At 42.4% G+C, this 21,598-nt stretch overlaps 2 protein-coding genes across 3 annotated transcripts; one reads left to right on the top strand and one right to left on the bottom strand.

Annotated features, from left to right (window-relative positions):
• Window positions 1-23: 23 nt before the first annotated feature.
• togaram1 (TOG array regulator of axonemal microtubules 1) lies at window positions 24-13,536 on the bottom strand. Of its 2 annotated transcripts, none has more exons than XM_030443946.1 (23): window positions 13,244-13,536; window positions 11,512-12,685; window positions 9,325-9,391; window positions 8,287-8,415; window positions 7,869-8,132; window positions 7,475-7,755; window positions 7,000-7,229; window positions 6,592-6,692; window positions 6,352-6,516; window positions 6,183-6,248; window positions 5,925-6,094; window positions 5,658-5,826; window positions 5,205-5,441; window positions 4,661-4,784; window positions 4,136-4,241; window positions 3,742-3,977; window positions 3,436-3,594; window positions 2,406-2,532; window positions 2,196-2,311; window positions 1,916-2,099; window positions 1,561-1,780; window positions 1,371-1,457; window positions 24-1,268 (listed from the first exon to the last, which is right to left on the bottom strand). In XM_030443946.1, exons 2-23 carry the CDS (start codon window positions 12,613-12,615, stop codon window positions 982-984), a joined length of 4,629 nt encoding a protein of 1,542 aa, XP_030299806.1. In that variant the 5' UTR covers window positions 12,616-12,685; window positions 13,244-13,536; the 3' UTR covers window positions 24-981. The 2 variants fall into 2 exon arrangements, with proteins under 2 accessions (XP_030299806.1, XP_030299805.1); XM_030443945.1 differs by having other exon boundaries at window positions 5,658-5,829; window positions 13,244-13,535.
• Window positions 13,537-15,145: 1,609 nt separating this feature from the next.
• On the top strand, window positions 15,146-20,253 carry klhl28 (kelch like family member 28). The gene is made up of 6 exons (XM_030442984.1): window positions 15,146-15,295; window positions 16,221-16,481; window positions 16,579-17,216; window positions 17,373-17,816; window positions 18,973-19,181; window positions 19,272-20,253. Exons 2-6 carry the CDS (start codon window positions 16,221-16,223, stop codon window positions 19,433-19,435), a joined length of 1,716 nt encoding a protein of 571 aa, XP_030298844.1. The 5' UTR covers window positions 15,146-15,295; the 3' UTR covers window positions 19,436-20,253.
• The last annotated feature ends 1,345 nt before the right edge of the window (window positions 20,254-21,598 follow it).

Below are 21,598 nucleotides of genomic sequence, written 5' to 3'. Positions count from 1 at the left end.
CCCACTGAATGAGACACCTGGAATTAAGTTTTACAGAAATAAAACACTTTATTCATATATCAATCTGTCTTTGATCTTGTTCACAAACAAGTTTAATATAATTTAACAATAAATGAGTTAAAAGGCTACTTGAAGACTGGCACTAAACAGACACAATCAGATCTGGGTCCTCACTATTTCCCAGGCAACTGCCAGAATAAAGCTCAACAGCTCTTCCTTCATGCTGTCCTCATCCAGGAGAACTGGTGCAAACCCAACCATGATCTAGGCATCAGTGTACATATATATCTCCTTTACAAAAATATACACAATTTTGATCCTGCCAGTAAATTTTGGTCATGCAAAAAAAAGAAAAAAAGACGGTACCAACTCAGCACATTATCATCATTGACAGGACTTTCAAACCATTACACAATAGATAAATTATAAACTGTACCATCATACAGCATACGATTACAGGTGAAGCTAATACTGTGCAAATACACATTTGAGCTGTACAAAAGTACTGTACTTTTTATGTTAATCTCATTTCACAAATCTTCAAAAACAACTACATAAAATATTTTGAAAATGCCACATCACATTTGATGAAACAGCAAAAATATACACTTCTCAGGTCCCTGTCTTCCTCGTCTTTTTGTGCATTTCAGTTTTACATTCTGCAATTGTGTCTCTGATTTGTCTACAGTACATGTTGAGATCATGAAAAAAAAAGCAATGACAATCATGGGATGGTAAAATGTGAAACTCATTGAGTCGATCATGATAATGAGCTACCATTTCAAAGTGCAAAGAGAGCAGGTTGAGTGTGTGTAAGACCTGATGTCAGTATGTTAGAACTGTCCATGCTTCTGTACCAGAGGAAATCTCACTGAGATAAGAATAAGAGCTCCTAATTCTCAAGGACTTTCTCTTTATTGATATAAAAGTGCAGGCACTATAAGAAATGCAGAACATCTCTGTCTTCAAGTAAGGTCAGTATTAATGTTCTTCTCTTCCAACATATTGTATGTGTTTGGATTTAGTCCTTAGCATCTCATTTAAATCTTTGTGGACATTGGCAGGCTGGGAAGCAGCGCAGTCGATCAGGCTGGGCCCCATCTGGGTGTAAAGGGCTTGGCACAGGTTGGCGGTAGCACCCCTCACGCTGCCGCCCCGGCCATGGATGGTACCGCTGTGGGTAGAGGTGCCCAGGAGATGCCACAGCAAAGGCAGCACTTTCTGTTCAACCATCTGGGGCTTGCGCTGGTAGAGCTGTTTCACAAGATCTGGGGAGAAAGTGAGAAGAAAAAGCTGGTCCCACATACTAATCACTTTGAGAGCTAAGGCTAAAACCCTACTGCACTGCTCAGTTGTTACAACAAACATACCTGCAACCTTTTCGATAAGATCCACCTTTGCTTTGCCGTTTAAAAACTGAGCCTTGGTGCAGAAAGGCTGAAGAAGAAGTATGTGATCTGTCATGGAAGAAAAAAAAAAATAAAGTCAAAGACAACTCTCCAATTAGACTTACCGGTATTTCACCTGTAGCTGAAATATTTAAAAGCCTGAAATTAGTACCAAGATTTGAAATAAGTGCATCAATAGCTCCAATAGCAGCAGAGTAGATAGCATTGTTCTTGGAGTTGAGGTGATTGTCAACGATTGCTGGGACCAGGATGTTAACCACTTGCGACAGGTTGTCTTTCAAAAAGTGAATGATTTTCTGTAGAGACTCAAGGGCATACAGGTTGACTTTGCTGTTGGACTCCTGCAGCCTGGCCTTGAAGGCATCAAACACCTGAAAGAAGGAAACCGGACGGAGAAGAACAAAAGGCAAAACAGTTTTTACAGAACTGTATTGTGGTTCAATGACAAGCACATGAAGAAATATTGACAGGATTTGAAAAAAGAACAAAGAAAAAACAGCACGAACCGGGAAAATACTATTGATGACTATGTTGGGGTTGTGCTGGCAGTCAGCTGTGAGCTGGTCGATTCCCTTGATCCTTTCTTTGAAGTCCTTTGAACCCAGCAGACCTGAGATCTGCTTGATGTACTCGTTCTTGTCTGCAATACTCTGTGTCTGAGATCTACAGCTGTAATGGCTATTAGACTCCCTGTAGATGATACAACACATTAAATGGTTTATAAACCTGTGAGTTAAGTATGAAAGACATACTTTCCACATGAATTATGCAGTTTGTGTAAGCCACCTGTTGGTCTGATTGAGTGGCTCCCTGGTGAGAGATGACGCTCTGACTGTACCACTGCCTGGGAGGGAGCGTCTACCCCTGGCTGACTGTGTGTCCTGGGGCATCTCACCAAGACCCTAAAACAGGCCAGAACAATCTTCAGGTAAGATGACATTGTGATCTTGAGCAAAAACAGCAATTATAAATGCATGCTGGAAGGAAACACTGTACCTTTGTCTTGAGAGTGAAGACAGTGTCTCTAACAGTCGGCAGGTCTTTGGTGGGGATATACTTCTCCAGGATCTTGTCAAAGTCAGGGTGGGATGACAGGGACAGCAACATTCGACGACCAAAATACCTGAGGGTTGAAGCAGTTTAACAGTAAGTAATAAGGAACTAAGGCTCACGGTCTGTCTTGCACAGATCACAAAACTCAGCAGTGATCTTTGGTCTTACAGATGTCTTGCCCATGTATCAACAAGCTGGAAAGCTACTTTTGTGTCATTTTAGATATCTTTCAAATGAACAAGAGAAGATAATCCTTAGTGAATGTCCAGATCAGAAAATCAGGTATTACAGCAGCACAAAGACAGAAATAAGTACAGGTAAATAGGGGACCTAAAAATAAATAATTATAAATATGTATAATGACACATACATCACTACAATAAGTAGTAGATATTTAACAGTAAATCATGCATCAACCAGAATGTAGGCATATATAATACTTTCTTGAAATATACTGCAGTGTTAGGCTGCATTATTTTGAAAATGGTTTCTCTCTTCTTTTTTTTGTTTTTTTTGTTTATATACATGAAGCATTGACATGTTACAAGTACTTCAATCTTAAAAACAACCACAAGCATTAAAAAGCAAGTTGAGTAGAATTAATTGTTTTACATTGTGTCCATGTGTCTAATCAGTCAGTGGATTTCATGGCATGTGCTAATCAGACAGAAAATGTTGAAAACACCAAATCCTTTGGAAATTCTTATATTTTGTATTTTCTCAGTATCAGTGGTGTTTTATCTGCTTCCAAATGGGCAAAATTTTCCAGAAGACTATTATCATGAATCAGCTATTAGACACAACCACTGTTTCTTTCATACAAACAAACAGAAAATATAAATAAATTTGTGCAAACCAAAACATTTTAATAAAATATGTGTGTCCAAACATGAATGAGGTACAGTGGCTCCAACTTGTGAAAGACCGAGATGAAAACATAAGCAGCAACAACAGAAGGAACGTCTCTACATACCTGGCTTCCTGTGAGGAGTCTTGTGCGAGTTTGGTGACGGCAGGTAAGATTCTATCAGTGATATCTTTACCTCCAGACAGAAGACGGACAGCACCGACCTTGTCCACCAGATTAGCAAGATGTTGAGCAGTGCATTTTCTTACCACTGCGTTGAGATGACTACAAGAAAAGGGAAGACTAATTCAGTAATCAAAGATACGTTTTTTTTTTAAGATTTGGTGTTGAGAATAGTGCAAAAATTCCCCCCAAAATTATGAATAGTGAAACAGCACTTCACTGTGTGTGTATGTAGACATACATACTGACCTGAGTCCTCCAGAGAGTAGTGCGCCGATGCTACGTGTAGGTGTGCAGTGCTGCACCATGCAGTCCAGTGTTGCATCCACATCCTGCCTGATGAAAGCATTGCTCTCCCCTGCCTTCTGCAGTAAAGCTTTAACTGTCCCCTCCAGCTCCTGGTCCATTGCCTTCTGCAGGTGGGTGTACAGGTCCCCCAGTGTACACACTGCAACCCTGGACACACCTGACCGCAGGTTCTTCACCTGAATAAGATTGACATTATTATTACCTCACAGGAAACAAGAGCAATTGAGCCTCGAACAATACAGTGGTAAATATTACACTATAAGATTAATTATCATTATCATTTTACAACCCAAGGTTTTATAAAGAAATTTCGTGTTGAACAACAAGTAATGACCTCTTGAATGAGAGACAGGCAGACATCATGCAGGCGGCCCTGTAGCGTGTCTGAGTGGTAGTGAGCCAGACTGCGCATGAACGTCAGACCCTCGATCTTCTTCTCCCTGAGGAAAAAGGGTCACAGTTGGTTGCCATTTTTTTCACTTCTTTGACCAATTTCAAGGATGCGGTTCCTATGACGTATGATGGCTGAGTATATTCACAAAGCTATATAAATGAATTGCAAAGGACTTTGTTACCCCACAATCAACACTTAACTTAACCTTATCAATTATCACTTAATATTTTGTATAAATGTATTTTATGCTAATAAATACCTGTTTTAGATTTATTTTGTATGCTAGTTTATGAGAAAAATTGTTTTTTCATGCTCCTGGAAAAAAATGATTTTTGGAGATACGTGGTTTTCATTGGACAGCGACGATATGCATTTTTAAGCTGTGAGTACAATGGATCACAAATATTCTCCAAACAGGAAGTGCAGTTGAAATACTGTAACATGCAGCCTCTCGGTGTTTCTCACCAGTCTTCAGAGCTAAGCAGGTTAAAACTCTGTGTCAGTGCCAGGTCCGGCTTGGGGAATGGACATAGCTCCGGGGGCTCTGAGAGGTTTTTCTTTTGGCCCATAGTACCAGGGGACAGCTCATCTAAACGGCCCATCAAACACCACCCAGCACACACATACACACACATTGGGTTTCACGTTACATCTCTATCAGTCTGAAAACAAGCAACGTGTGTGGGTGGTGGTGCATTAACAGTAGGCTGTCAAAACAAAGCATAGTGGCACATTATCCAAAGCAAACATCTTATTCACCCATGCTCTGATAGTCTAATTAATGTTCCGACATTTTCTATAAACAAAGACCTGTTAAAGCACTGGTTCATCTATTTATAATGTGATGGAATACGGCTTTATTTCAAGCCAGTGTCAGACCAACTGAGCGATGATACTACTTATCATTGCTCAGTTGGTCTGACACTGGCAACATAACAAAGATACACAATGACATTTTCTAGTTCGTATGACTGAACTTGACAATATTTTAGGCGTTTAGATCACTAACCTGAGCTGTGGGACAGCGATGGTCGGGTTCTGCTGAGGCTAGGGGCCCTTCTGAGACGGGACATGTTTTTGGGGTTTGGGGGCACTGTGGGGGGGCTCGGCTGGTGAGGCGGAGTGAAGCACTTGGTGGGGCTTTGTGGTCCAGGTGGGCTGACAGGGCTGTTGGGGCTGATAGGAGACTCATCAGAGAGAAGGTCTGATTTAGTGGAGGTCAGTGTGCTACCGTTCAGATGCAGATCTACGTAAGAGAGAAGCAACAATTAGTTACTGGTTACAAATAAAATGTAGTACAGCAAGACCAAATCCTAGTGTCATTTCAATACATAAAGACGGACAATATAGTCAGTCATATTTAACACTTGTTTTGCTAAGTCCTAAAATCAGGCAATGTGAAAACTAGCCAGACTTTAAGCAAAATAAGCAGTTGGTTAAGGTTCACAGAACTCTCTCTTGCCTTTGATGATTAATGCTCTATTTTCCTCTGTGGGTGAGTCGGACAGCATCTGTCTGACCCGGTGGCGAATTTTCTCTCGCGTGTGGTCCCCTTGACTGAACTGCCCCTCTTGCTGTTCCAGACCCTGCAGCCGCGTTTTATCCTGGCCAAACCTTGAATTCTTCACCCTCTGCTGCATATGCATTGGTAAAAAACACACCAGGTGGGTAAATGGAAACTTTGTATGATGTACTATGATTTACCACTGCTAAACAAAGTGTGACTAACCTTAATCTCATCAGGACATGGGCTGTCATCACTGTCTCTGTGACTGCCAGACAGAGCACGGCTGTAGATGCCTGCTGGGGGAGCGTGGGGGGTTTTGGCTACAGAATCACCCTGCTCAAGTGACAAGGCAGCTCCTGGACTGCTGGAGGACATGCCGTTGCCAAACATACCTGAGAAGCATGAGGGGGATGTTTGATAGCTGATTCAGATAACTTGAATGCATTATCAGAGAGGTGGATATTAAACCTGCTAACCAACCTCTTCCAATGACTCCTTCAGGCATATCTGTGGCTGGTGAGTTCCTGCTGCCTTGGCTCTGAGATCCTAAAAATCAAAGGAGAGGATTTTATTGAAGCATACAAAGTATTATTACCAAGAAAACACAAGAAAAAAAATTCTGCCCAGTTTGATATTACCGCTGACTGACCTTTGTGAGGTTTCAGAGCTCTGACTGATTCCCGGAGGGCTGGTTTGACCAATGGAGGAGACGGCCCTGTTGTCTCTTCCTCAGTTTTTATAGTTCCGTTGGAATAAGTGACTCTCTGTCCAACAACACCTACGTCATATGACAGCTCGTTTCTCTGGGACAGCCCTTGACAACACAGAAAACAAAGATGTAACATAAGGCACACCAAATAGCAAAGCTTTTGTATTTTTCTTTTTATACCTTGAGGGCTGATGAAGTCCATGGACACAGAAGACCTCAGTTTTGCAGAAGGCACTCTTGCAATGCGAGGTTTCATTCCAGAAGAGGCTGAATTTCCAGGGCTGTTGACAGATGTGACAAGTGAGAAATGATGTTGTAAAACTGCTTAGCACTGTTCAACACACTGTCAAAAAACACCAGATGGGTACCACGTTACCAGTGCTTTAACATGTCACCAGACCTGTGAAGCTATTTACTGAAATATAACAACAGGTGCCTGAGCTGACTATGAATGTCAGCTCAGGCACTATGCTGAAATGCATTATTTAAACTCCCACAAGATAAAACATGTTATTCCTTAATACTGTGCAGTGTTGGAGGAACTACAAAGCAATATATGTAAAATGCAACAAAATGTAGATTTTTTACCTGGTTTTGATGCCATTGAAGCTTAAGTTTGCAACTGAGCTCAGACTGGAAAGACCACTTTCGCTGGCTGAGCTGGTAGTCATTGGAGAAGTGTGTGATGGTGAATCTAGACCCAGGTCCAGCCTCACAGCTGAGTCAGGGCTGTCTGGATCTGGATCTGAACTGCTAAGGCTCACTTTTGCCCTCTTCTTGGCAGCGCTGTTGCGCAAAGAGCGCAGGGAGTTTAGCATCTATAAGCAACACACAAATTTAGCACTTATGAAAATGGAGGAATAAAAATGAAAAAAAAAAAAAACCTCAACCGGCAGGAATAGCAGAATGTACCCTCCTGCCTTTTGTCATACAGTTTCTATTGTACCCTAAACACTGGAGTGTTTATTTAAAGATTCTCAAATGCTGAGAGTGCAAGTTGGAACTAGCTATGTCCTATATTTTCCAGCTGAGTCTCTAAGGAAAAAGCAGAACATTTGCTGACCTCCTGCATGTCCAGAGGATCTTCTTCTTGAGGATCTTGCACCATGCTGATGCCATCAGTGTCCAGATTAAGGTTCCTATCTAGATGATTCTGAGGGCTGCCTGGAGTGTTGGACCTCTGGCCATTATGGGTCTGGACCTGTTCTGCTGTAGGGACAACAGGCGAGATCGACAGGGTTGCCCTGGTGCTGCTCAGAGCCCGACGAAACGATGAAGTGGAAGAAGAACTCACGAGGGAGGCACGAAGAGGCCGGGGAGAGCATCTGCTAGAAAGCTGGTCTCCTGAAGGGCGCAGAACAAAAAGTATTCTTTTTAAATGATGATAAAAATAAAAGGCCACAAGATTTTTACATTTAGTTGACAGCACAAATGTCCACTTCTTTTTACTAGATTACCCTTTGCTGTGCCTGTTGTCTCTCTCCAGGGGCTGGTGTCTCGCTGGTGAGGGCTGCTCTCTCTTTTGTTGGGCCAGGTGTTGGACATAGAGAGGGATGAGTCAACATGACGGCGGGACAGTGTCGGAGTGAGCATGCCTCCTGGGAGTGTAGCCAGTGGATAGGAGGGCAGTAGGAAGGAGCCAGATGTGGGGGGGTTCGAGGGGAGGGAAAATGTGCGCTCAACACTGGGGTTCCTTGAGAGCATGCGTGCTTTGGGTGCCACTGTGAAAAAGGAAGCAAGAAAAACTGATTCTTTTCCATTTAAAAGTTCTTTGTCCTTTCCTGCTTGATCTTTTTGCTGTTGTATGTAAAAACTTTAAAAAGGGATGAACTTTTGTCAAAATCAGCAGAACAGTTTTAGCTAGTGACTCCTTACCAACATCTAGGTCAGAGAAGTTGGTGGATTTAAAGATGTCAGGATCTAAGTTGAGGCTTCCACTTCTTCTGAGGCGTGCAGGGGACGCCCTCCTTTGGGAGGATTGTGGCTTCTGAGACTCTGCAGAACCTAGATGTAAATTATATTTTTTCATTTACACTATAAACTTTACAGAGTTGCACAATATTCAAATAACCTACATGACAGTTACAACCCCCCTGTACACTATGTACAAAAACACATCCGGACCTTAGATCTAAGGTTGTGAAGCGATAAGACTGATGATTAGATCATTTTATTTTACTAGACTGGTAAACACTGCTGGCAAACTTTGCAGCCTTAATATTCAAAGAGATTCAAGTCCAGTCTTGCCTCTGAGAACAGACTGTTCACACAAAGGCTGTGTTAGAGGGGGTCACACACAGCTGCAGCCATAAAAACAGGACATTTACACAATAATGTTACACAAGAGCAGAAACATTTTCGCACAAAACTGATTTTAATCGGGTATGGAATAAAAGACCGCTTTCAAATATTCAAAGTAAACTTTTACATGTGAATCTTCATCAAAGAGTTACCACAAACATACGTATAAATTACATAATAAAGCTGCATTGGAAGTGAGACTAATCCCTGCTTAGGGAGATAAAATCCAACAACCAGAGGCCAAGGTAATAAAATCCATAAAATCCACTGAGATGAAAAACAACAAAACATATCAAAAACATACAATTTTGGCAGCGTTAATTAAGTGGGCAACAATGCTTTCCTCTTATGAATAAAATCAATCATTGCACAATTACCCATCACTGGGCATCTTTTCAAATGTATCTTTATTGTCATTATAGCTGGATACAGTGGGGCTTTTGGTGACATGTGGCATGGTGACTCCTCTGAGTCAGCAAGCTAATCCAATTTAAAGCCGCTCTAATTTGAGTTCAGCTGAAGTTGACCATGACAACCAGTAAACTGCCCATGTAACCTCACGTGGAATAAATGCCAGTATAATGATAAGAAAAGGGACGTTTTGGCACTTACTGAAACTGGGTATGTAGGTCTCTGGACTCAGCCTCCTGGATAGGGGGAGGAAATCATCACTGGCGACCTATTAGAAGGCAAAAAATTATTTCCTTTAATAGCAACAGTAGAGGATGACGTTCAACTAACTAACATAAAGCAATCCTTAAACAAACAGGACTCTAAGTGTAATTCCATCCACAGGCCTGAACAAAGAGATGTAGCAGACACTTGGCCAGCTCAGACAGGAGACACTGGCCTTTCAGTGGATCTTCTGATACTGTAAACAAATTCAACTACATGTACACACCGTCTAGTGTTCTCATGAAACTTTACTAATGCAACCTGTGAAATCTTGTTCAAGTAGAGAGACAGTTATGACAGATTCAGTGCATTCTTCTCAGCCTTTGAGAGAGAGAGTTTGGCTGAGGTTAGTCCCACTGCCTACAATGTCATTAACACTCATCGACGAGCACTTGGTGTGATTGCAATCAACACTTAGAGCTGTAAATAAACCATGTTTTACAAGCATAATCCCTGTGATATTACCAATTATGTTTCACGCCCCCCTTCAGTACATGTACTGTGTGGTAATGGGGTTGCTGGGAAACAGACACAGCTGTAAACAGAAGGTTTTCCAAATGGAGGCTGTGAGCTGGGTAATAGTTTCTAGAACAAAATATGTTTAATTAATACCTCATGAAACAAAGCCACTAATTTAACCAATGGACATTATTGGAAGAGAGCTGATAGAAGCTCATGTTTAACAAATCATTCTAGTTTGTTAGCTAATGAAATATTCTCTCCTTTTTACTCCCCACTACCCAAGAACTTGCTAGGTTGAACCTGACCCTGTTATGAAGCCTAATCTCAAGACAATGGATGCTCATCTTTGCAGTATCAGTGTCATTATCCAGGGAAATGAGTCACCAGCTGCATTTATTCCAACAATAGTGTCAGTGATCCTGAAGTGCTCTGAGATTTTACCTTTTTTAAAATCACAGATTTAACTAGGGCTGCACGATATATGGTGAATAATCCTGCGATTATTATGACAGAAACTATGAGAAAAAACTGTTAAAATCATGATGATGTGACATTTGCTGATGTCTTTACTAGACAAACATGCTCTTTTACATCTGGAGAGCAAGATCAGAAGGTCAGGGCATCTCTACAGTACTTCAGTTCAGTCCAGTCTTGTCACACATTTTACCTTTATCAAAGAATTGCAGCCTCTGCGATTTGGATACAATTTTGATCAATTGTGCAGTAATATATTCAACACTATAAGTGAGCCTTTTGGTATCCTGCCAACAGTGATTAATTTCTAATAATATGAAAAAAGGGAAAAAACTATCTCTTATCACGCATTACAAGCTGTCTAGATACTGTGTTTCAATGGAAGGAAACACTGATGACAATCACAAATACACACAAGCAGGTTGATTTAAGTGGACACAGAGCTCGGTGCAGTAGGATTTTTAAGATACAATTGTTCCTCGTGATATCACCGTGTTTGGGTTTTTTCCCAGAAAACACTCTCTAAAAAGGTGCCACCTCTAAGATTTATTTTTAGACCAATGCCTTTGACGGTGACTCAGCTTGTTCCAACAAGCAGTCAATGTGAAATCCTGACAGTAGACAAAATTATAAACACCCCCATATTGTTGAAGATGAATTCTGTCTTTCTGCCATTTAGCTATCATTCCTCTTTAAACTAAGTAATAATGAAGAGATGTAGAAAATGCATGAACAAAAAAAAAATGACCTCCTTTTCTCCCCTATGCCTATGCAATGACGGCACTTGCTGACTGATTGGGAGCAAATCAACTTGGCCTGGCCACTGAGATGCTCTATAATTTCAAAGGTGCTCCAGAAATCTTTGTACAGGCAGCCACAAATGGCTGATTAGGCCCTAATTGCTGTGGGGTATTTTTAGAATGAACAGATGAACACTACCTGTCAAGTCAATGGCTGCTTCATCAATGTCAATCAGTGACAACAAGGACAACATTTCAACATCTGTTATTGGAGTAAACTTACCTAGATACAACGCAATGTCCTTCTAAGCTGTTTGTCTTATTTTGATAGAGAGTAATATATTTGCTAAAAACATATGCTAAATCTGGGAATGTTCCCAGATGGCTTAATTATCACAAGAGACAAATAAGAAACTGGCAAGTTGACAGTGCAGATGATGGACCCCACCTGTTTAGAGCACTTTCCATTAGGGGTGCTGCACTGCTGGTCATTCTCAGTGGATGAGAAGCTCGACATCTCCCACGGCAGTTTGTTCTTCCCTTTACCAGCGCTAACAATCCTCCTTTGAAGTGGAAGATCATCAGTGAGTGAGCCCAAGCTACCGTAGCCATACCATCGGTCGCAGTCTGGTTCAGTTCTGTGGCTCCTAGCACTGCTTACCCGCCCTCCATTCATCACCCAGTCCAGATCAGCTCCAGAACCATACTGCAGGGAGCACCGCTGTCCTGGTTTGGGCACCACCAAGGCATACTCCACTTCCCCCTCTGAGGAGAGTTTAGGTAGGACGTGTCTTGCTCGTCTCGCCTGTACAGCTGCCATAAGACCCTCTGCATCCTCGTTCAGTTCAACCATGTCCACAGCTTTCATTAAAGGCTGCTTTTTCCCTGTGTCAAGGCAATAGTCAAAAACTGCAAACAGCTCAAGGGTGGCATGGCGAACCTTCCTTTTGCTGTCTGCCAAGTACGGTGCAACCTCAAAACAAAGCTTGGGGATGTTGAAATCTTTCCGAGGGTGAGTGAGCATAGCTGCCATGATGATGTTAAGGACATCTTCCCGGACTCTTGAATTCTTGTGTTTCAAGTTGCCTGTGACAAGGTCCAATATTTGTTGTGGTGCAACGTTTTTCATCAGCTGTCGAAACACATTCATGTACTCATTTCTGGTGATGGCGCGTGTGTCCCCGAGGGCTTTCAGAGCCACTAAGACTATATGTTTGAAATATCTGTCTACACCCGTAGTATCTAGCTTCTGAATGAGTAAGTTTAAGACTTGTAGGGTGCCATACAATACTTTAAAATTACTGTCATCCAGAAGTTGTGGAAGAAAATTGATGAACTCCTCAATACTGCCAGATGGGACTGTTTTCATGTCCACTTCTGAGAGGATGTGTTTGAGCTCCTCCACCCCATTTGTTCGATTTTGGTAATTCTTTGGGTCCAGAAGCTGCTCCTGTAACTCCTGGGAGATCAATCCAGGTATCATTATTGACGGTCTTATGGATGCGGTCACATTCGAGAATCCGAAGAAGCAATCCTGTGAGGACAATAGCATCCCTTCTCTTTACGTCGTGCTTTCATCCTGAGTGGTTGGAGATGGAAAAACCACTCTGCTGTTTGTCAAGCTGCGAAGGCACAACAGAGAAAATTAACACCAGTAGACACAGGACTGAATACATTCCCAATGTATCTATAACGTTAGTGAAATGAAGGCAGTGGGGAGCAGCCTCTCTAGTAATGTACCGTTATATTAACACGTAACAACAACGCTACAGCCATATTCTTACTGAGGGAGTGTCTTATTGCTCCTCAGTATCATCATCCATCAACGTTAACCTCCGTTAGATTAGAGCGAATGGACACAACCACTTGTGGCTGTCAGACACGGTTGTTATCTGCAGAGATAAAATTTAACCCTATACGTTACGTTGTGTCCTGTTATTGTTAGGTTTGTATGTATTGAGTGTCGAATACGACACCAAGCAATGCCCTCAATGGGCTTACAACAACTGACTACGTTAAGCAGCCTACATTAGTTAGCTAACGGAACTATACGTAAAACCATGGCTACCTGCAACACCGTTCAAACGGAGCTAAGCTAACTTGCTACTCCGCTAAATGCGTTAGTGGTGAGTGCTGGCTGACGGGGCTAACAAAGTTAGAAAAACAGCAGGAAAATAGACCTTGCATTCCCCAGCTTCTCTTCGTTGACGCTCGACGAGACTTATCTCATGTTACGTCGTCCAAATGTCGGTGTCATGCCGCGGCAGCTACAATTCTCTTAGTGCAGACATTTTCCTCGGTTGTTTCAGCTGGTGTCTGAAGTGTTGAATGTTGGAAAGCTACTGAGGTATTCTCAGAGAGGGGAGCCCACACATACACACGCACACACACATACACACACACACACACACCGAGAAAGCAAAATGGCGAATGCATGTCGCAAACTGAGCGCTTCCATGGTGACGCGAGCCATGCTCCTCGAGTCGGTCTCATCAGCACAGAGCTGCAGCGCACACCGCGATGAGAGAGAAGTGGCTCAAACAAAGTCGGAAAAAAAAGATTAACATAGACTGATAGACTGTAACATGCACACCTTTAATGATCGACTTGTGCACCTTTATCCGGGTTAAAACTCCTACTAGGTATGACATAAATATCACTTAAAAATCTAGTTTGTATTTGTTTTGTTATCGTACTATTCAGGTATAATCTGATAAAAAAAAAACAACAGTGCGATTAAAAATGTATTTTTTTGTAGATATATTCTATTTGACATTAACACACCAAGTTTGTTAGGAAAACAAAAACAAAACGTGTGTCACTGTCTTAGAAAAATGAATTACAAGTGTACACTAATGAGGTTTCCCTTTACTATCAATGTATGTATATTAAATATATATATATATATATATATATATATATATATATATATATATATATATATATATATATATATATATATATATATATATATATATATATATATATATATATATATATATATATATACATCTGATACAAATTTATAGCACCTAAGGATACTTTTGATTTATTTCTGAATTTACACAACTTTAAGCACAATATGGAACTCATGATATATCAGAGGCAAATGCTTTACTTTTTATTCCACTCCAACATGATACCCCATACATTTAGAAAAAAAATACAAATTCCCTAATGAGCTTGAAATTGATGCACTGATAGGGAATTAATTGTCAGACAGTATATCAGTTTGTTAAAAATGAGCTCCACCTCCTGGACCAGCCACAACACTAAAATGCAGTTTACTAAATTAAAGCATCAGTTTTAATCGAAGTATCGAAGCATCCATTTCTATAATTTTGTTTTGTATCAGCATAAAGGGGATTCAACAATCTCTTCGTTGTATGATTCCGGTTTGTTATTAAATTGATATCTTGAATGTGCTATATAGCAACAGATGAAAACCTAACCTATCCTTTCAAGTGTATTTCATTAATAATATTTTACACTTTTACTGAAGTTACAGGGGCACTATGTAGTTTTGGAGAAAAAAATTCAGACTAATAATTTTCATATTTACAAACTCAGACATATTTATTATTTGCCTCAACTGAATAAACAAGCTCCTAATAAACTGATTCTTTTTGAGGTTTGCTGGTGCCCTTGCCACCATTGGTAGCATGAGGCAGCACTTGCAGCCAATTTAGGTTACACAGGTAGTCCTGCCCCTCCAGTATGGCAATCCAAATGTGCGGTTGCAAGATGATTTGCTGTGTGTTCCAGCACAGTCTCAAGAGCACAGAGGAGATACCAGGAGACCAACTGTTACACATGGAGAGCTGGACAGGGCCATAGAAGGGCATCAACCCGGCAGCAGGACCCGTATCTGCTCCTTTGGAAATAAAAACACTAATATTACAGTGCGTGTGCTTTTCTGTAATCAAAAGGGTAATGCTATTATTTCCTCTCAAACAACTTGTAAAGTTCACGATTGTAACATGTCAGCAGGCGACATGAATGCATCTCTTCCTTTTAATTAGCGGAAAATTTCGTCTTATTTTGAAAGCAGCGGAAGTAGGTGTGCTGGTCGATAGCTCGATAGTATAAAGGGCTCATCTGTAGCTTTGTGGCTAGGTTGGCAGTAGGTTGTTTTCCTGATAGCCGCCCGGGGTTCCCACTCGTCGCCGCTGAACTCCGCCACTGCAAAATCGGACATTACGGCGGCACACCAGACGGACTATAGGTTCCAGGTTTGTTCTCCTTCAATTGACGATGTACAGTTGATATTTGACAACTAGCTATAACGTCACGTTTTGTATCTGTCAGCCATGTTACTGTATATCAATCAATGATGCAGCTAGCCACAGTAACCGTGTTTATTTTTAGCAGCTAACCTTCGCTGACTGCAGTGCAATGAAACAGAGATATAAGGCACTGTGTATTTGCCGGAGTCGAGCATTGTTGACGATTCGATATTGACATGAATGTCAATGCTGATGTATGTATGTTAGCCGTGGAAATGTGTTTCTGCAAAATACAGGCTGCTGATGGGCATTAACGTTAGAGTGTGTTAGCTCGCGTACTAGCCTTGTGCTGATTTAAAGCTAGCTAAAGATGTAGCGACCGACTTTTGATCTGTTCATGTCCTCCGTTCTAAATTCAAGCCAAGGCCTTCAGTCAACAAACCTGACAGTTAATGGTAAAATGTGATTACTGCCATGAAGCCTAAATGCACAGCAGCATGTAGGCAGTTGGCTCGATGTTCCCTTAAAAGGTGTATGCTCTCTAGCTAACGTTAGTACTGTTGGTTAATTTTAAGCGGCGTTAGCACAGGATTAAGGAGATCATGCTTCTTTAGCTTGCATCACAGTAGACCGCTAACAGCGAGTCGGAAACACTACTGTACGACATCAAAACATCCGTGAATGCATCACACTCCCCAGGCATGTTTCCATAACGCGTGCTGTAATTACGTCATGTTGCACAGGCCTGTGTTTACTTGGCTTTTCAGGCTTGTAGTCTGAGGGAAAGGATGTCATCTGGCTAATTTACAGGATTTACAGTATTTTGTATTGGTTAATGGTCACTTGTCAGTTAATCAGAAGATCTCACTGAATCTGTAGCCTTTACAAAATCACGTCAACACTGCACTAACGTGTGGATTCTTGCTCTCAGATGGACCAGCAGGACCAGTCCTATATGTTTGCCAGTCTGAAACGGCCTCACTCAGAGCAGCTGCTGCAAGGCCTCCAGCTCTTGCGGCAGGATCACGAACTATGTGACATTGTCCTGCGTGTGGGTGATGCCAAGATCCATGCCCACAAAGTAGTGCTGGCCAGCATCAGCCCTTACTTCAAGGCCATGTTCACGGGTAACCTGTCAGAAAAGGAGACCTCTGAGGTCGAATTCCAGTGCATTGATGAGACTGCCTTGCAGGTATGCTTGGAGCCAACAGACACTATTAACTGCACTGATAAATTGCTCTTAGCATTGTTCTTCTTGTGATGTGATCCTTTTCCTGTGTCTTTTCTAGGCCATCGTTGAGTATGCCTACACTGGCACAGTGTTCATCTCCCAAGAAACCGTGGAATCTCTGCTACCAGCTGCCAACTTACTCCAGGTTAAGCTTGTTCTTAAGGAGTGCTGCTCCTTCTTAGAGAGCCAGCTGGACGCCGGAAACTGTATAGGCATCTCCCGCTTTGCAGAGACTTATGGCTGTCATGACCTGTGCCTGGCTGCAACTAAGTTCATCTGTGAGAACTTTGAGGAGGTTTGTCAGACGGAGGAGTTTTTTGAACTGACGAGAGCAGAGTTGGATGAAATTGTGTCTAACGACTGCCTTAAGGTGGTCACAGAGGAGACTGTGTTTTACGCCCTGGAGTCATGGATCAAATATGATGTAACTGAGAGACAGCAGCATCTGGCTCAGCTGCTGCACTGTGTTCGCCTTCCGCTCCTAAGCGTCAAATTTCTCACCCGCCTATATGAAGCCAACCACCTTATACGAGATGACCACGCATGCAAGCACCTGCTTAACGAGGCCCTCAAATATCATTTTATGCCTGAGCACCGGCTTTCCTATCAGACTGTGTTGTCAGCACGGCCCAGGTGTGCCCCGAAGGTGCTGCTGGCAGTAGGAGGCAAGGCTGGACTGTTTGCAACATTAGAAAGGTGATGATGATGATGATGATGATGATGATGATGATGATGATGTCAAGATTTTCTGTTGAAAAGGCAACTTTCCAAACATCTCTATTGTCTATTTTTCCTTTGTTCTGTGTTTTTTAGAATCAAACCTATCTGATAATGTCTGTCTCTTTTTTCCAGCATGGAAATGTATTTCCCTCAGACAGATTCATGGATAGGACTGGCCCCTCTCAGTGTTCCCCGATATGAATTTGGGGTGGCAGTGCTGGACCAAAAGGTGTATGTGGTTGGAGGCATTGCCACACACATGAGACAGGGCATCAGCTATCGGCGACACGAGAGCACCGTGGAAAGCTGGGACCCCGAAAGCAACACCTGGTCCTCAGTGGAGCGTATGGCCGAGTGCCGCAGCACACTCGGGGTGGTGGTCCTGGCTGGTGAGCTTTACGCCCTCGGCGGCTATGATGGCCAGTATTATCTCCAGTCAGTGGAGAAATACGTCCCCAAGTTGAAGGAGTGGCAGCCGGTGGCACCCATGACCAAGTCCCGCAGCTGCTTTGCCACCGCTGTGCTGGATGGCATGGTGTACGCTATCGGAGGCTACGGTCCAGCCCATATGAACAGGTACTACCACTAAGAGTGGATATATTTGTTGTTTTATAAAGGGAAATACATGGTGTATTAACATAATTTAAACATTTGTCTCCATTGGACAGACAAACTTGCATCAAAGTGCCAAAACTAAACTATTTGACAATACTTATTTGTGTGTATAAAAACATTCAGTCCCTGTACAACTCAAACTGAATCAGGTTTAATGGGTGGGTAAAATGACAATTAACTACATTTTGTTCAATAGATTACCCAATATTCAACAAGACACTTGTTATTCTGTAGTTGCTCAGTTTCAGTGTATGACTACTGCATTCACCCCTTTTAAGCACTGAAAGATTGGTTGCATGTTTTGATCCCATGTGGACTTTTGCTGCCACATAGGATTAAAACATGCAACAAATGTGTCTTTGCTCCTACAGATGACCTCAGTAACGCATTTAAAAAAAAAAAAAAAAACCCTTTGATCTCAGCAAAGAGCTTGGAACAACCTGGCTTTCTCTCTCTCTCAAGCTCTTGTTAGTTATTTAATAGAACTGGCAATCAAGTGAAGGATGTCAAGTGTTGCTGAGAAAATGGCCAGGGCCCTGTTAATGAGTGAAGGGGAGTCATAACAGAAGTGGTTGCTGAAGTTTCATTGAGAGAGTGCCTGGCAGTGTGCTGCTGGTTAGACCTCTGTTGTTGCTGTGGATCTCTGGAGAGCAGCGTCTCTGTTGCTTGTTTCCTTGACTCCCGAAGCCCTTCAGGAGAATGTGTTTGGACAGAGAATCTTTGGGGACTATTTTCTTCTCTCCCCAATGGCTTGTATGTCCTCGCATACAGCAAAACAACCCTAGATTGCTAGTGTTCTGGGTTCATTTGACTGTAGTCAAATTTGGTGACCTACCAACACTATTGGTACTAGTTGCAATGAGTGTGTTTGCAACTTGAAACAACTTTTTAATATGACAGAAATGTATATTAAAAAGTAGTAGTAGTAGTAGTAGTGAATTTGTAAAATAAGTAGTTGTAGATTTTTCTTTTTTTTTTTAAAACTTCCTAAAATCAATACAGCATTCGGATTGGGGCCTATTAATTGTGGAGCGCTGGGAGATCAGACCAATTTTATATTTTGACTTTGTAACCACTGTGTTTTTTTTGTTAACCCTGCTGTATCTGCCCCACACAGCGTGGAGCGGTACGACCCCAGCAAGGATGCCTGGGAAATGGTAGCCCCCATGGCAGATAAGAGGATCAACTTCGGAGTCGGTGTCATGCTCGGCTTCATATTTGTTGTGGGCGGACACAACGGCGTGTCGCACCTCTCCAGCATCGAGAGGTACGATCCACATCAGAACCAGTGGACAGCCTGTCGACCAATGAATGAACCACGCACTGGTGAGTTTACATCACATTAGCTAAAGCACTATTTATAGGATTCAGAAATGCATTTCATTGGCTTCGTATGAATATGACATTGTCTTGCAGGTGTGGGTTCTGCCATCGTGGACAACTACCTCTATGTGGTGGGAGGTCATTCTGGGTCATCCTATCTGAACACTGTCCAGCGCTATGACCCCATCTCAGACAGCTGGTTGGACTCGAGTGGCATGATGTATTGCCGTTGCAACTTTGGTCTGACTGCCCTTTGACCCTTGGCCCAGCCAGCTAGGATCCAATAAGAGAACTTAGACACAAAGACGTTTCTTTTTCGTTGTCTCCTCCTCCTTCCCCACATTCATCCTCCAGGTGCAGAGGAGCGCTGCACACCGGCGTCAACACCAGAGGAGAGAGAGCCTGCTGGGTGGATGGATGTGGTGGGCTAGCTCACTGGCTAGAGGGAGACTACACGGGCATGGCTGCAGAGATAAGAAAGAGCTGCAAAGTTGTGCGGAAAAGCAAGGAAGATGATTGGACCGGATCAGCTGTCACAGGCACGAGGAGACGACCGCTCTACTGCTGCTGGACCACAATGAGGACTCTGAGCCATTTCCCAGAGGATTGTGGGAGAAAACTTGTCACTTTTGTTTCAGACTTTTTTGTTATGTTTGCAGACATTGTTTTTTTGTTTTGTTATTTTCCTTCATGCCATTAATTGTGTTTAACACTTAAAAATCTTTCTTTTTGTTTTTTCCCCCGCTGCAACTGGAACCATGTGTTCAAATTGGCAGTTGGCTGCTGGTGTATTTGTATGAATATGTGGTTGTTGGCCGTGTGTGTGTGTGTGTGTGTGTGTGTGTGCGTGCACTCGAGGGATATGTGCATGTCAGATAGGATTGTTTTTGTTTTGTTACGTGTCTGTGTGCAGAACTGAAGCTTGGGGCTCAGCGAACGCAGGAGTTCTGCATCAAAATCAGTGCTTCACAAAAAAGAGAAAAGTTGGAATCTTTATATTTTCTCAAAAAGGGCTGCCTTTTTTTCTCCTGTAAATAGTCTAAATGAAATATATAAATAATGAATATATCCTCTAGTGCATTGCCTGTAAATGTGTGTGTGTGTGTGTGTGTGTGTGTGTGTGTGTGTGTGTGTGTGTGTGTGTGTGTGTGTGTGTGTGTGTGTGTGTGTGTGTGTGTGTGTGTGTGTGTGTGTGTGTGTGTGTGTGTGTGTGTGTGTGTGTGTGTGTGTGTGTGTGTGTGTGTGTGTGTGTGTGTGTGTGTGTGTGTGTGTGTGTGTGTGTGTGTGTGTGTGTGTGTGTGTGTGTGTGTGTGTGTGTGTGTGTGTGTGTGTGTGTGTGTGTGTGTGTGTGTGTGTGTGTGTGTGTGTGTGTGTGTGTGTGTGTGTGTGTGTGTGTGTGTCAAGGGTCAGTGTAGAGGTGAATGACGAATTCTCCTGAGAGTGTTTGCCACTAGTCTCTGCTTCATCCTGGGAGCAATTTAAAATCCCAATGTTCTAGCTTCTGTTCCATCTTCCTAAGGTCAGGTCATGAACTTCTTGTTACTCTTCACAATAGTTGAAATTGACCTTCGCCCTCTTTTCACCCTTTGGTCTGTACACAATACCAACTGGTGCTATATTTAGGATTCAGGATTCAGCTGTTTGTCTGTGTTGCCTCACACAATTAGGTCAGCCTCTGCTACATTACTGTTATTATGTTTGTGATTAATGTGCATTTAAATGCGTCAAATTTGATGGCCCTACCTTGCAATAAAATAAAATCCTACTGAAAGGGAAGCCTGTGGTCGGACAACCACAAACCCCTGTCTGAAAATTAACACTATGTTTGCTTTGCAGTTGTTTAAAACTTTTTATTTTTTTATTTAAAAAGCATCCTAGTTAATATACCCCTTCCCTTATAGTGTCCCTGTTGCAGGATGAGCATGCTTCATTATCGTCTCTGTGCCTGCTCCCCGTACAATGTCACTCTCTTAGCTATGAACAAGACTTTTTGCCTGTGATTGGGTCTGACACCGGCTCTCACCAACTCGCCACCACACATGTGAGCCTCATGAGGCCAAGGTCTTGCTTGCAAGCTCAGGTTTGAAGTTATCTGTTCACAGCTTCATCTGAAGTGCCAAAACATTACAAATTTATTTATTTTTTTTTCGCCATCTTTCCCACCTCCAGTGCTACAGACGCTTTCTCATGTGCCACAGTTTAATCATTCTCTTCTCTGTCTTGTTGCTAATGTATTAGCGTTACATTCTTCCATTCTGTCATATGGAGATGGTTGATAAAGCACCAAGGGCTGTGCCAGCCAACTCAGACCATGTTGCCACTGTCACCAGTCCTGTGTCCTGGGAGAGAGACCAGAGTGCTGACCCCAGGCTGGCTGAGGGTATCACTCTAGTCTAGGCTAAGGGACAGGTCGGGCAATG

Source organism: Sparus aurata, chromosome 16 (genome assembly GCF_900880675.1).
Source record: "Sparus aurata chromosome 16, fSpaAur1.1, whole genome shotgun sequence".
Lineage (NCBI taxonomy): Eukaryota > Metazoa > Chordata > Actinopteri > Spariformes > Sparidae > Sparus > Sparus aurata.
Note: the sequence above shows the minus strand (reverse complement) of the source record. Positions and strands in the feature narration are given on the sequence as shown.